General features: G+C 38.8%; 1 protein-coding gene across 2 annotated transcripts in view; it reads left to right on the top strand.

Moving 5' to 3' along the window:
* Positions 1–1,774: 1,774 nt before the first annotated feature.
* LOC142351860 (phosphatidylinositol 4-kinase alpha-like) overlaps positions 1,775–13,433 on the top strand; it is a 51,763-nt gene continuing 40,104 nt past the window's right edge. For both annotated transcript variants that reach the window (XM_075404094.1, XM_075404093.1), the window contains exons 1-5: positions 1,775–2,065; positions 2,467–4,069; positions 4,527–4,659; positions 11,706–11,955; positions 12,547–12,815. In XM_075404094.1, the coding sequence (XP_075260209.1) occupies positions 1,818–2,065; positions 2,467–4,069; positions 4,527–4,659; positions 11,706–11,955; positions 12,547–12,815 (2,503 nt within the window). In that variant the 5' untranslated portion in view covers positions 1,775–1,817. The remainder of the gene's footprint in view (positions 2,066–2,466; positions 4,070–4,526; positions 4,660–11,705; positions 11,956–12,546; positions 12,816–13,433) is intronic.

Below are 13,433 nucleotides of genomic sequence, written 5' to 3'. Positions count from 1 at the left end.
TGTAATTGGTGCAATTCAGGTCTACACATTCTCCGAGGCCGCACCAGACGCCGTATTGATTCCAGTTGCTACGGTGACAAATAGCACAGGGCGTTGGGCCGGGGTTTGTTTCAATGCCACCGAGTATGAGGAGAAGAAGCAGGGACAATATTCACTGAGCTTGCCTGATCCCGACAAAAACCCGTTTCTCGCAGTCTGTGTACAGTGTGTACGGATCCTGGACCGGTTGCCCGCTCGTAGTTCTGCCGCGTAGAGGCGTCCATACTTGAGAACCTGTGTGCTTCAAGTATATTTCATCATCGAGTTTTAAAAGTTTGGCTTTTAAATACTCGCTGCTAACACTATTTGTTAAATCTCTAAACTTGCAGTTCTAGTATGCAAATTTATAAACGCTGAATTTAGATCATTCAGTCAAATGCTACTTAGCTCAAAACCAACAGAGAAGAACGACAACAGACATTTGACAGAAATATTTAGCGATCTCTAAGAGCTGAAGACAAATATATTTCCATTGTTTTCAAAAAAAGTTAATTCGATATGCAAAACGGACTTGGAAAATGATATGGATTCGCGAGCTTTCATATGCTACAATTTAGAAAGAAAAAGAAGTAATTTCAAGTAAATTTACAGTAACATCTATGATATTATAACAATAAACATGGAGAGACAAATAAACGGTGTCAAGTGACCCATTTGAATTTCACATAATTTATGCAATAAAAAGCATTACCATGAACAAAAATTTGTTCCAAGTTTAAATGCACCTTTTGTTATAGAACTTTGTATCTAATATCGTTATATGCAATCTATGTGTTATCTCTGAATGAGTGAAAAAATAGCTTATCAGCTTTGTAGGAGTATCATGAATGTTAGCTTGCCTAAACATTTGAAGTCGGAGAGTATTAAATCGTCGCGTGTATTTGCATGTGATAGGTTGCCTTTTAAACTTAGTGTTGAAAGCTGGTTCCTCAATTAGATGAAAAAGGACCGTGGAGTGCAGCGTTCTGATACTGAAACCCTGAATAACGAACCGAGAAAACTTTTGCCGTATAAATTGTTAGGGGATCTCAGTACAATCTTCAAAAGCTCATATATGTGCAGTTGAAATACAGCAAGTAGCGTATTTAAAATAAGTACCTTTTTCTAAAAAATGAAATTTGGTAGTAGTTAGAAGGAGTTAACACAACCATAAACATGAACTCCGTACTGCATAATCGGATTAATATTAAGCCTATAGCAGTCAACGAGATGCTTACTTTGAACAAAATGCCGCCGTTTACAAATCGTTCTCGCCTACTCAGTTTTTGAGTGTGATTCAATGTGACCTGGGAAATTTAACTTAGTCCAGAATAATTGCACGGTTTTTACAGCGCGGACTATTCTTTATATCTGTGTCATTCATTTGGTATTTAACATTTGAAAGATTTGATGGGAAGTAGCTTCTCGGAAGGTTTTCTCTTTGTTTTTTTTCGCATTCAACTGCTGATGAAATTTTGTTGTCGGCGGAAAGTATTTCACTAAGAGACTGACATACTCGAGGCAAATCATTAGTATATAATAGAAAACGTTGAGCCAAGAAGTGAACCCTGAGGAACTCCACTTTTTAGTTCCAACCAATGTAGCTACATTAACGTGAACTCGTTTATTTATCTTTCTAAAATGCATTTTTATAATAATTTTGTCTGAGAAAGAAAAACGGCCTAAATATATTTCCTCATTTTCTTTCGAAGTGTTAGAAAAATGTGAATTTCAATAAAAAGTGTACTTCAGATTTAATCAATGTAATCTCAGTTTTCCAATCCGTAAGCTTAATCAACATGGAAGGATCCAGGACGTTTTTTGACTACCTCCTGGAAGAGGACAACTTCAAGCTGTGCTTCATGCTAGCCAAAGCGACGTCTGGCATGAAGACTGTGCCTCTGGACAATCTGAGACTACTCTTCGAAATGAGTCCGGTTGTGGATGGAGATTTCTGTCTTCTGGACACAAGGTCTCTCTCCGCTCTGATTGCTCTCAGTCTGGCTCTGGTGGAGTCTGGCTTCCAAAATAAAGAGAGCATAACCAGGTTAGAAATTGTTCACTTCAATTTCTTATGAAAATCTAGTCACTTCTGATTTTGAAGCACTGAAATTAAGGAGTTGAAAAACGAAGAGGGTCACGCACCTCACCTGACTTTTGCTCAGCTAGTTCCGACCTGTCAAAGTACATGTAGACATAATAAGTATTTGAGCATAAGGTGTTTCTGGTACAAAGACTTTCTAAAAAATTTAAGCCAATTGGAAGTGGATTTTTTTGCCATCGCAGCATCAATCTGCTTTTCTGTGTCGGGAAATGGCAATCTTATGCTAGAATTGTTACTATAAATTAACACAATATTCTAAATTTTGGAGCTCAGTGACTAACTGTGTTGAGTACCAGCGTTTTGTATCGATATCTGACTAAGTATCTGACAAGTTTTGTTTCCAGGTATCTATTGGAACTACTGTCGAGTGTGAAAAGAGCAGCCTGGGACTGTCCTTTTGGTGTTTCTTCACGCCGCAGTATTTGTTTCCCAGAATTCTTCGGTGTTGTCATGGGAACAGTTCTTACTGACATCGCTGCATTTTGTGATGAGTACAAAAACGAAATAGTTGACAAAGTGTTCGAGGAGTTCAACTATGCCTACGCTCATTGTTCTCAAGTTAACTCCCTAGCTGAGAATCAATATCAACATTTTGTGGAATTTTACATTCCTTTCATTATTGGTCTGCTGAGAACATTTGCTCGGAAATCGTCTATGAATATTCCAGTTATTTCACTGATTTTTAACGAGAGAACTATTGAGAAAAAGGTAAAAGATGAGCCGAAAAGGACCGAACAACGTGAAAGTGTAATCCCGAAACGAACTTGTAATTCTATAAACAACGAGCGAAAAAGCATAACTGGTTACGAAACTCGGTTTTCTTTAGTAATGAAATCAAAAGAGACAACAGCTGCGGTTAGATCTTCAGATAGTACTAACACAGACACCGAGAAAGCCAAAAGTGGGTATGAACTAATTGAGTTCGACCCTGTTAATTTATTACATCATTACGGTCTGTGCTACCCTTTATTAAAACTGAAAAAGTACTCAGCAAATCAGCTACTGAAATTGACCAAGCAAGATCTAATTTTCTGTAGGAATGTTATAAGCAATTTACTCAACGAGCAATTTCTGCAAAAGTTGGACGACGGATGTGAGCATTTGTACTATAAGTTGGAGAAAAAGTTTCATTATAAAAGTTACAGTGAGATTATTAGTTTGAGTGCAATATCGTTGGTTAAGTCCCTGATCTATAATTCGAAGTATATAGCTGACGAAGAGGTCAAAACAGCATATCATGACCTTCTGAAAGTACAGTATGTCCTCCTTAATAACATTGACGTCGAGCGTAAATATCTGAATGCAAAGCTCGTTTTCAACCCCGACATTTTCAACCCTTATTACCTGTTCTCACGAGCATCAGCTGAAACTACAGAAGTTTTGGTTAAACTAGCCGAAGAAGAAAGTGCTGAAATAATTCTAGAGAAGCTTCAGTCTAGAATTTCAAAGACCGGACCAAATTTTACGCGGTGTTTCGTGTTTGAGCTCCCGATGTATGAATGCGCGCTTAATTGCATGGGTGCGCAAGCTGAAAAATATCCAGCGTCACAATTTGCGAAATCGGCAGTTGACCATTTGAAGAATTTCTTATTGGACCCTTCGACTGTGTTGTCAAGTATTTACGGCCTGAGTATGAGTTCAACCCTTCCTACATTACTAGACAATGATGCGTCCAAAAAGTGTTCATTAAGTCATCCGTTGTCTGCTTTTGCCAGACTTCGCGATTGCGCAATTGCGAATCTCTGCCGCGCCTTGCAAGCTGTAAACATAAGCAACAAAACTGAAATTGATGCGGCGTTGGCTACTATATCTGCTAAGTGCTATCTGACGGCTGATTCAAGGACTAGAGGTATTGCTGGATCTGGTCGAGGAATGATTGTGGAAAACGAGATTGTGTCGAGGAACTGCATTTTGATTTTGGGACATTTGGCTTTGGCTCAACGGCAGGTAAGTCATACGTTAAAGAATCTTAAAAGAGAAAATTGTGAGTGATCGGACATACCAAAAATATGAACTGTGCTTAGTGTCGGGGATATTGTAGCTCATTTAACTAATGCGAGTTTGTGAGTTGAATTTGATGTGGCTTAACTAAATTACGTTACAAAATGTGTTATCGGCTTTGATTGCTATGAAGCTGTTGCCTCAATATTGGCGGTGTAAATATAAAGAAATATATACCGTAGAACAGTCGAAAATAGTGATGTTGTGAATATAGTTAGTCTTATAAAGTATCAACGCAGGTGAACGTTCGAAAAAAAACTCCCGATATGCAAGCGAACAACGAAGTGCTGAGCTATGCATGTTTTGAATTTGAAATATGACCTTTGAAATGTTCGACAGTGTTGCAACTTTATGAGAATAACTATAATAAAATAAATTTGGTATTGAAGTTCTCTTTTTTCAGTCATTTGCGGCGAATGCGGATCTGATGTCGAAGGTGTTGGGCATCTTCCAGCAGATGTTCAGTCGTGACTCTACTTACATGGACGACTTAATTGTGGACCAAATGGGATACATGGTCATGGTAGGACCCGCAGGTACCAATTTAAACAAACACAATTTTTAAGTCGAACCAAATCATTAAATTTGCGTTTAGAACAAGTTTCGCGTTGATTTTCATTCCGTGAGCTTTATGCAAAACTTGCAATTTCTGAAAATTTCTTAGCGAGTACAAAGTTTTACTATGGCATTGTTGTCGACTTATAATATTGCGAGAGAAAAGTATGATATTGACGTCACATGCGTTTTTAATTGCTGTCAAACAATCTGTAGCTATTACTTCACTGCTGTTGGTCTTTTTTTGCGATATTTCTGTACGAACGATATTTCATCTAAGCGATTTTCTTTAATCGACCGTTTGAAATTTACGAAAAAAACGAAAGAAACTGGTAAAATCCGAGGGCATTGAGTCACGGTGAAATTTTCTTAAAGCTGTTCAGGTCCAGGTTCAAGGTTCAGGTGACAATTAAAGTTTCAGATGACAGTTCGTGAAGTCACGCAGGCCTTCCCCCACCACCATTTTGCCCCTCACCTAGGCTATTTAATCTACCCTCATTAAGGCAACTTTGTCAACTGTTAGTAACCGTGCGGTTTGTTTGAGAGATCTTTTTCCCCATTATTCAATGATGGTAAGTATATTATAGTTTTTTTGTTTTGTCTTGTTTTTAATTGCTCTCAAACGAAGTTTGTAGCAATTAGATTAGTCATGTCGGTCTTTTTTAATGCAATTTTTCGCTTGACAGATTTTTTGTCTGACGCTTTTGACTGCTCGTCCTCAAAAACGGGATAAACAGGTAGCGCCCAGCGGGCATTAAGTGCTCTTAGAGCCTTTCAGCTCTGTTTCAGCTCAAACTGTTTTGGATACTTATACTTATGGTGTGAAGGGTGGATCTGAGAGGTTGAGATACCCCCCGCCCCTGTTGACCCCCCCCCCCCCCCCACCACCCCCACTATTGCCTCCACCCCCACCGCGCTGTTGCCCCCAACCCAGTGTTGCCCCCCAATCAACCCCCACCCCATGGCTAGCTACTGACGAAGCCAACCGCTCGCCGGTCGTTTGAGTGTAATTCGACCGACGTTAGTCGGTTATGTTTTGTTTTGTATATTATAGTTTTTTGTTTCGTCTTGTTTTTTGTTTTGTATATTATAGTATTTTGTTTTTAGTTTAGTTTTTTTTGTAAGTATATTATAGTTTTTTTTGCTAGTCTTTAAAAGTAATATTGTTCTGGAGCTTTTATCTTTTCGGGACGGATGCCTTGTATTTATCTTTCAACAGGTTGTAGAAATGTTTTTGTCGAAGCTTTGAACACTTTCTTCAATTTTACTGCTATTTTTGGTGATTTTTGGATTTTTGCGCGGTCTTTGCATCGTGAATTTTAAATCAGCAAACTTGAACAAATTGAACCAATTATATGTTTTTTAGACGGGAATTTTAGTAAAAATAGACAAGAAAAATGGACACTTCGATTCTCTGCACTTTGACAACTTGTTAAATTTATCCATCTACTCTTGCTGCAAGTTCCCATCCGAGGATTCCGTAATTAGTTTAGTTTGCTATGTTTTGTTTCAAAAAGTTGCACATGAGTGTTTCGTGTCATTCATTTCGTGTTGTTGCGCATGTTTTCAAAATGTATCTAAATGTCCATGAACTTTACCGCAATACTTAATCTTTCTTCCTGGTTGTTTGTTTAATTGGTCTTGAACGAAGTTCATAGCAATTGTTGTAAACGTGTGTGTCTTTTTTATGCAAATTTTTCGCTTGACAATTTTGCGCTTTTCTTCTAGAACATTCTTTGACTTCGGAAGTAACTTTTTCACGCTTTTGTTCTTCATTTTTGAGTGATCTCTATTGCTCCGAAGTAGAGCGTGTTGCTAATATTAAATCGGTTGCAGAATAGCAGAGGTAACTGATTCATAGCGCAGTGGTTAGTGCGAGTGGTTGTAGATCGGGAGGTCAATGGTTCGAATCCCGGTGGGGAATAGATTCTTGCACCCATAAAGAAAAATTGATTTAGGCTACAGACCCTGAATTAAGTTGCCTCGCCTGTCGTTCAAGAGCACCTCTTCCGATATTTGTCGGTTTATGTTTTCTTTCCCTAAGCAGAAAAGGTTTCAAAAGTTTTTGTTTATTAATGTTTTCTGATGTAACATCTCTTGTGGCAATACACTTTCATTGCTCTGAATCAAAGCTCCTGGCAAGTGTTTTAGTCCTGTGGTCTTTTTATATGCAGTTTATCGCTTGACCGATTTTTTGTCTGATCCTTTTAAATTTTCGTCTTCGAAAACGAGACAGACAGGTAACGGCCGGAGGACAAGAACTCTTAGAGCCTTCCGGCTCACTAGACTCTACGTATGCAAATCACCGAAACTCTGTTGGAGACATAAATTCATGGTGTGAATGGCGGTTTTTTCAGTTTGACACCCCTCACCTCTTTACGTCCCCTCTGCACCCAATCCCCAACCAGTGAACATCGTTCACGTTGTGCTACCCCTGTCCTCCCATCGCGCTTACACCACCCACGCCCCTTCAATTAAGCCAGTGGTAGTTTCCCTAATTTCTAGCTGGCCACTGACGAAATCAACCACTCGCCAGTCGCTTGAGTGCAGTTTGCCCGCCGTTCGTGGGTTATATTTGTACGTTTCTGACAATTTTCAAGAAAAATATAATATTTGTAAAATCTTTTGAAAACTGCTGCCGTTCTAAACTTCTTTGTTTTTGTACAATCATTTTCTGATAATTGAATGCTTGAGTGATTCCATTTCGGGAAATACATATAAATATATTTTGAATTTTTTTGCTGCTCATTTTCGTCAAATTAACAGCCGCGAAATAACGAAATGATAGCAAAACTATTTATCTAATCGCAGTTTTCTTGCAATCTAAGGGATTTGGATTGTATTGGAGTTTATAAAGATCTGTTCACATGTTTCCGACTTTGATTTCAATTAGTCAAAATTTTGATGCCAAAATAGAATCATAATTTTATTCACTCTGCAGCAGTATTAGGAGAAGCAAAATGGGTGTGTTTGGAGCTTGATTTTTTAACTACCTTGAAAGTGCAGTGAGAAGTTAGTTGGAACAAGTTGGAGTTTGAATGATTTGACTTCTGTATTCGGTGTTTAATTGCTCGTGAACGAAATTCAAAGCAATTATTGCAATTATGTTGGTCTTTTTTATGCAAATTTTTCGGTTGATCATTTTGCGCTTTTCTTCCAGCGCTTTTCTTCCAACATTCTTTGACTTCTAAGTGACCTTTTCACGCTTTCGTTCTTCATTTTTGAGTGATCTCTATTGCTCTCACTTCGAGATAAAGCTTGTTGCTAATATAATGTCGGTTGTAGAATGCAGAAATCAGGGCCAAATAGCACAGTTGGCAGTGCATATGGTTATGAACAGGGAGAGCAATGGTTCGAATCCCGGTGGGGTCAAATGTTTTTCACACGCCTGTCGTTCGAGAGCAGTTATTCCGACATTAGTCGGTTTACGTTCAGTGCCGTCAAAATGTTACATTTGTTGTTTTATCACTCAGTGATTTCAATCACTATTCTCATATGTTGCTAATAGGGGATAAGTGATTCGCATAATCGTATCAGTTCAATGCCAATAATTTCTTTGTCTTTGACCGTTTTTGTTCTCTTTCTTATCTGTTAGTCTAATTAATGTTGCTCTTTTTGTGGTCTCATTGATTATCCTCAATAGTAACTTTTCTCTGGCCTTGAAGTGTGGCGTAAATTTGGCCAATTAAGCTTTTCAGTTTTTAATGGTCGCCCTGATCCTCTGTTGGCTATTTTAGCGCTCCTGTTTTTCCCCGAATAAAAAATTGCTCCGCTTTTTCGACATTTTACAAAAAAAAGTTTCCATGCTCCTTCGGCTCAAAGTTCTTTTAAACAAAAGTTGCCCAGCAAAGCAATCTAAATTGACGAGTCAGTATCAAAACACAAAATTTAAAACAGAAACGGGATGAACCCATAAAACCCAATTTTAGATGCCCACTACTTTGTGCTTTTAATTCCTAGTTTCTCTCTCAAATGCTTATTGATAACAGCCCCTGTATCCTCTCATTAGGAAGCAGGAGTATCTCTAAGTACGAAATGATATAAAAAATTTCGCACCTTTTAATTAATGCCAAATTTATCATTTCCCACTTTTTTTACATTTTTCTTGATTTCTGCTATATTGGTGTATGATACACGCGCTCTAAGGTCATGTTGTGTCCGCAATTCTGCAAAGTGTTTTATTATTGATTATTCTTTTAGCACGAGCCCTTGGAAAAGAGAATTTTTCAAGGTTCTTCAGATTTTTTTTCAGCTTTGCGCATTAAGGATCGTGTTTTTGTTGTTGGCTGTCAGAATTCGATGTTGCTGGAAAAATTTTGATATTCAGCCCCGCAAATAATTCATTTCTTTGAATTGTAATTAATGACTTGTACGTTTTTTTTAATTCGTAGTTTACATCGATGATTCGTGTGACCATTAATTGTTTTATTTTCTGTGATTTCTGCTGCTGTGTATTTTGTGTGAAGTCATTTGTTACTCAGTTTTGCCTCAACTTTAAGGTCAATTGTGTGATACGTTTTTGACTTAACATACTCGAAAGAAATTACTTTGCACTATCTTGATGAGTTTTGAATTTTAACTACTTTTGCTAATAAAGATAAATAGAATGCTCCTAAATTGAGCCGCAAACGTTAGTTCTCTATCAGTATTGACCTTCAGCTTAAAAAGTTTTTACTGGCCTCTTTACCTTGTGAATGTTTTCGCAATTATACGTGTCATTAAAAATTACATTTTGACTCTAACCCGTACAATTTCGGAGATTAACAGGCTATCAAATGTTTCTTTACTTGTATCAATTTCAATGATGGTTATTGAGGTCTATCGCGGCTATTTTCCGGCAATGTTTAATTGCTCTTGAACGCAGTTCATTGCAATTATTGTAAACGTGTGTGTCTTTTTTTTATGCAAAATTTTTGCTTGACAGTTTTGACTTTTCGAGTGACTTTTACGCCCTTGACTTTTTGCATTTCGCGTGATCTAAAATTCTCTCTCAATCACAATTTCAAGCAGCTGAACTCAATTGGCGGCAATTTAATACTAAAAGTCAAATAAAAAGTGCGCCGAAACTGGTGTCATTTTTTTACTTTAAATCTCAATAGTGGTATATGTTAACCTCTAATATGGTTATTTGAAGCCCACTATAGAACTTCTTAGTCCCATTTAGGCTACCCCCCCCCCCCGACTGAAGCAGGCTGCAATTGATTAGAGCTCCCACTAGTCGTTCAAGAGCAATTCTTCCGACGTTTAGTCGGTTATGTTTTTAATTGCTCTTGAACGAAGTTTATGGCAATTATTGTAAACGTGTGTGTCTTTTTACGACTCAAGAGGAGTATTGAGATTCTACAGGTTTTTATGACTCGAAGAGGAGTATTGAGATTCTACAGGTTTTTTTTAGCAGAAAGCAAGTTTGTTCATGACTTGAATTTTGACTTTCTGTTCGAGCATTTACCTCCGTTTTTGATTGTTGACTTCTGTTTTCGAGCATTGGACTTTAACAGTAGCTTCGTTTGTAATATATAGTAATTAGGAACTGCTGATAATGTTCAAGGTGAAGAGGACATTTTGAGATTTTTTGTTCCTATATAAGTCACCCCTAATTATCTAAACTACACCGCACAAATCCCCCACCACCTATCTACCCCCAAACAAAACCTACCTACCCCCCCCCACACACACCTACCCCCCCCCCCCACCGCCCCCGCACCCCAACCTAACCCTCACCTACCCCTACTCCCTCCCTTCAGCTACCCCCACCTACCCCCCAACTAACCCAGCACTACCCACCTCCCCAACCTATCTACCCACCCACCCACCTACCCCACCACCTACCTACCCCCCCCCCCCCCCGCCCCAACTTACCCCCCCATACCAACCCCTACCCCCCAAACTACCCCCTCCCTTCACCTAACTACCCCCCCCCCCAACTACCCCAGCACTACCCACCTCCCCAACCTATCTACCCACCCACCGCACCTAGCTCCCCCCGCACCTAAAAAATTGTCGGCATTTTTAAAGCACTTTAATGTGGTTTGTGGGGCTACTTGTTTTTTTTCTCTTGTCTATTTTGATGTTCTGATTTCGGTAAGGTTAGGTTAGATTATAATGCACGACGATTCGAGTCGTTTCCCGTATTCTACTGGCGATGTTTTTATGCAAATTTTTCGCTTGACGGTTTTGACTTTTCGAGTGACTTTTACGCCCTTGACTTGCGTTTTGCGTGATCTAAAAATCTCTCTCAATCACAATTTCAAGCAGCTGAACTCAATTGGCGGCAATTTATTACTAAAAGTCAAATGAAAAGTGCGCCGAAACTGGTGTCATTTTTTACTTTAAATCTTAATAGTGGTATATGTTAACCTCTAATGTGGTTATTTGAAGCCCACTATAGAACTTCTTAGTCCCATTTAGGCTACCCCCCCCCCGACTGAAGCAGGTTGCAACTGATTAGAGCTCCCGCTAGTCGTTCGAGAGCAACTCTTCTGACGTTTAGTCGGTTATGTTTTCTTTTTTTAGCCCCTTTTCGAATGGCGTTATCAAATGAGCAAAGATTCGGTACAAACGGAGGTTTTCGAGCGTCCTTGTGATTTAAGTGTCGAGAAAGAACGTTGAACGTTTGCAGTTAATCTTATTGCGTGCTATTTGTGGGTTATTTGTAGGTAATCGATTTAAAAAAATGTGCAGATCTAGTTGCAATAAAGAAAGGATCGCCTCACAGATTTAGAATGCATGCAACAATTTATCTGCAATGTCGATCCCTCATTTTTCACTATTAAGCCAGTTCTCACTATTGAACCTACCTAAAATTAATTAAGAATTATTGGCGAGGTTTTGTGGCTTACTTCAGCGAATTGTGCTTAAAAGTTCCAGGTTGTAGTAATGCGACATTTAAAGATAACTTTTGTCTTTTTTATCTGAATCAAACTCGTGTGTAGGCTGAAAACCTGGTTTACATATTATCGTTGCCTGTCCCCTCCATTGCTGTTACTCTTTGTTTGTAAATTCATTAATTAGAAAAAATTCTTTAAAGGTGGACCCTTGTGGGCGTTGGCTCAAAATGAGCAACTTCATTCTTCCTCGTTGCACTACTACTCCACAAACACTGTCAACTACTCCCTCTGGTGGGAGGACGAAGGGGACCTGGGCTCAGGTGGGGGATCGAAGCCAGCAGAGTACGACTGTATCTTCGTGGATCCGGCTGACAACCAGGTGTACCAACAGATCATGAAGATATTCAGTCGTGCACTTTGTGGTTCCTCGACTGTCGGAGTTACATCTGAGTACGCTAACTAGCTTTCATAAAAGAGCGCACGTACAAATTTTAAGATCTAGTTTGTTCTATTTCTGAAAAAAAAATATTTTGGGGAACGTAATAATACCTTACGTTTAAATTTGATTGTTAGCTGGTTTTTGCCCTAGATCTGCCGAATAATATGCCATGAGTAAATGTTATTGTGGCATTTTGAAGTTATTCAAGGCCCGGAGAGCGTATTTATTGCTGCAGAATCGCATTGGATGCAAATATTTCTTTCTTTTTAAAGAACAATTTAAACAGGTCAAAAGCATGTTTAAGACAATCACAGCACTGGAAGCTATACAATAAGCTAAATTTCGGCGATGTTAAACTACCGCAAAGCTTGGCTTTGTTGCAGAAGCTTTTGAGTAACAGGTGGGTAAGTAAATATAAACAAGGATTCTATAATTTCAGTAACACTCGATCAAAAACCGCAATCTCGAGTTGGAGAGACTGAATATAGCAAACAATGCAGACGTGAGTTTCCAAGCATTCTTGGGAAAGGAGGAGGGGGGGGGGGGGGGGGGGGGGCAGAAAATATCCCGGTTATGTTTGCTATTGCATTCACCTGTTTCAGGCAGAAAATCTCAAGTGGAAGTGGGGGTCCTCAATTCGCCTTCCATTTGAGGACAGCTTCTTCCCTTGGCAAAAGTTTGGAAGCCTCCTCTGTGGCCATTAGTCACGTGATTCCGACTGTCATCAGAACCATGACTGCAATGTCTGCTTCTATAAGAGATCACGAACATATGGTGGACTTCCTGCTTCGATTGTTGACCATGTTTAACACTCTAGGACTGAGCAGTGTTCAAGAAACAGCTGTTGCTGCTGCAAAATCGGAAACAGGAGGTAAACAGTTTATGTTATTTCAAAATTACTGTTTTCTTCCCCTCACGATTTTTTTTGCATTCATGCGCTTTTGTGAAAAAAACTAAGTAATGCTTTCGTTACTCTACTTGAAGTCAGAGAACTTCTGGCATTTATCGAAAACCGCGAAGCGGTTGGAGATATTAAGTCAGAATTTCAGAGTTACTTTACAGAGTCACGTAACTATGCCTAAAACACGAAACGTGCACGTTTTAAAATGGTGAAAGACAGCGGAAGTCAACTTCTGGCTAAGTAGGAACTTCTGGCATTTTAACATCTTGGATTGCAGACTTTCGGATTTTTAAAATGTGCACGTTTTAATGCGTGTTCACGTACTTGTAATGGTTTATGTAGCCTGAAAAGAGGAACAGACTTTAAAATTAACGTACACATTTAGGTGGATTGTAAAATTATTATTATTGACGGTTATTTTCAATCGAAAATGACTTTTCAATGTCCTTATTAATAGCCGCACAGCGATAGCTGGGGCTATTATTGGCCTTCTCTTGGTTTTTATAATTCAAAGAATTTGAGTTGTATTGGGGCGCTGTCTTTTTTACGACTCGAAGAGGAGTATTGGAGTAGTCCTTTTAATCAATT

Source organism: Convolutriloba macropyga, chromosome 13 (assembly GCF_964194025.1).
Source record: "Convolutriloba macropyga chromosome 13, txConMacr16.3, whole genome shotgun sequence".
In the NCBI taxonomy this organism is placed as follows: Eukaryota; Metazoa; Xenacoelomorpha; order Acoela; family Convolutidae; genus Convolutriloba; species Convolutriloba macropyga.
The sequence above is the reverse complement of the archived record's forward strand: the minus strand, read 5'-3'. Positions and strand labels throughout refer to the sequence as shown.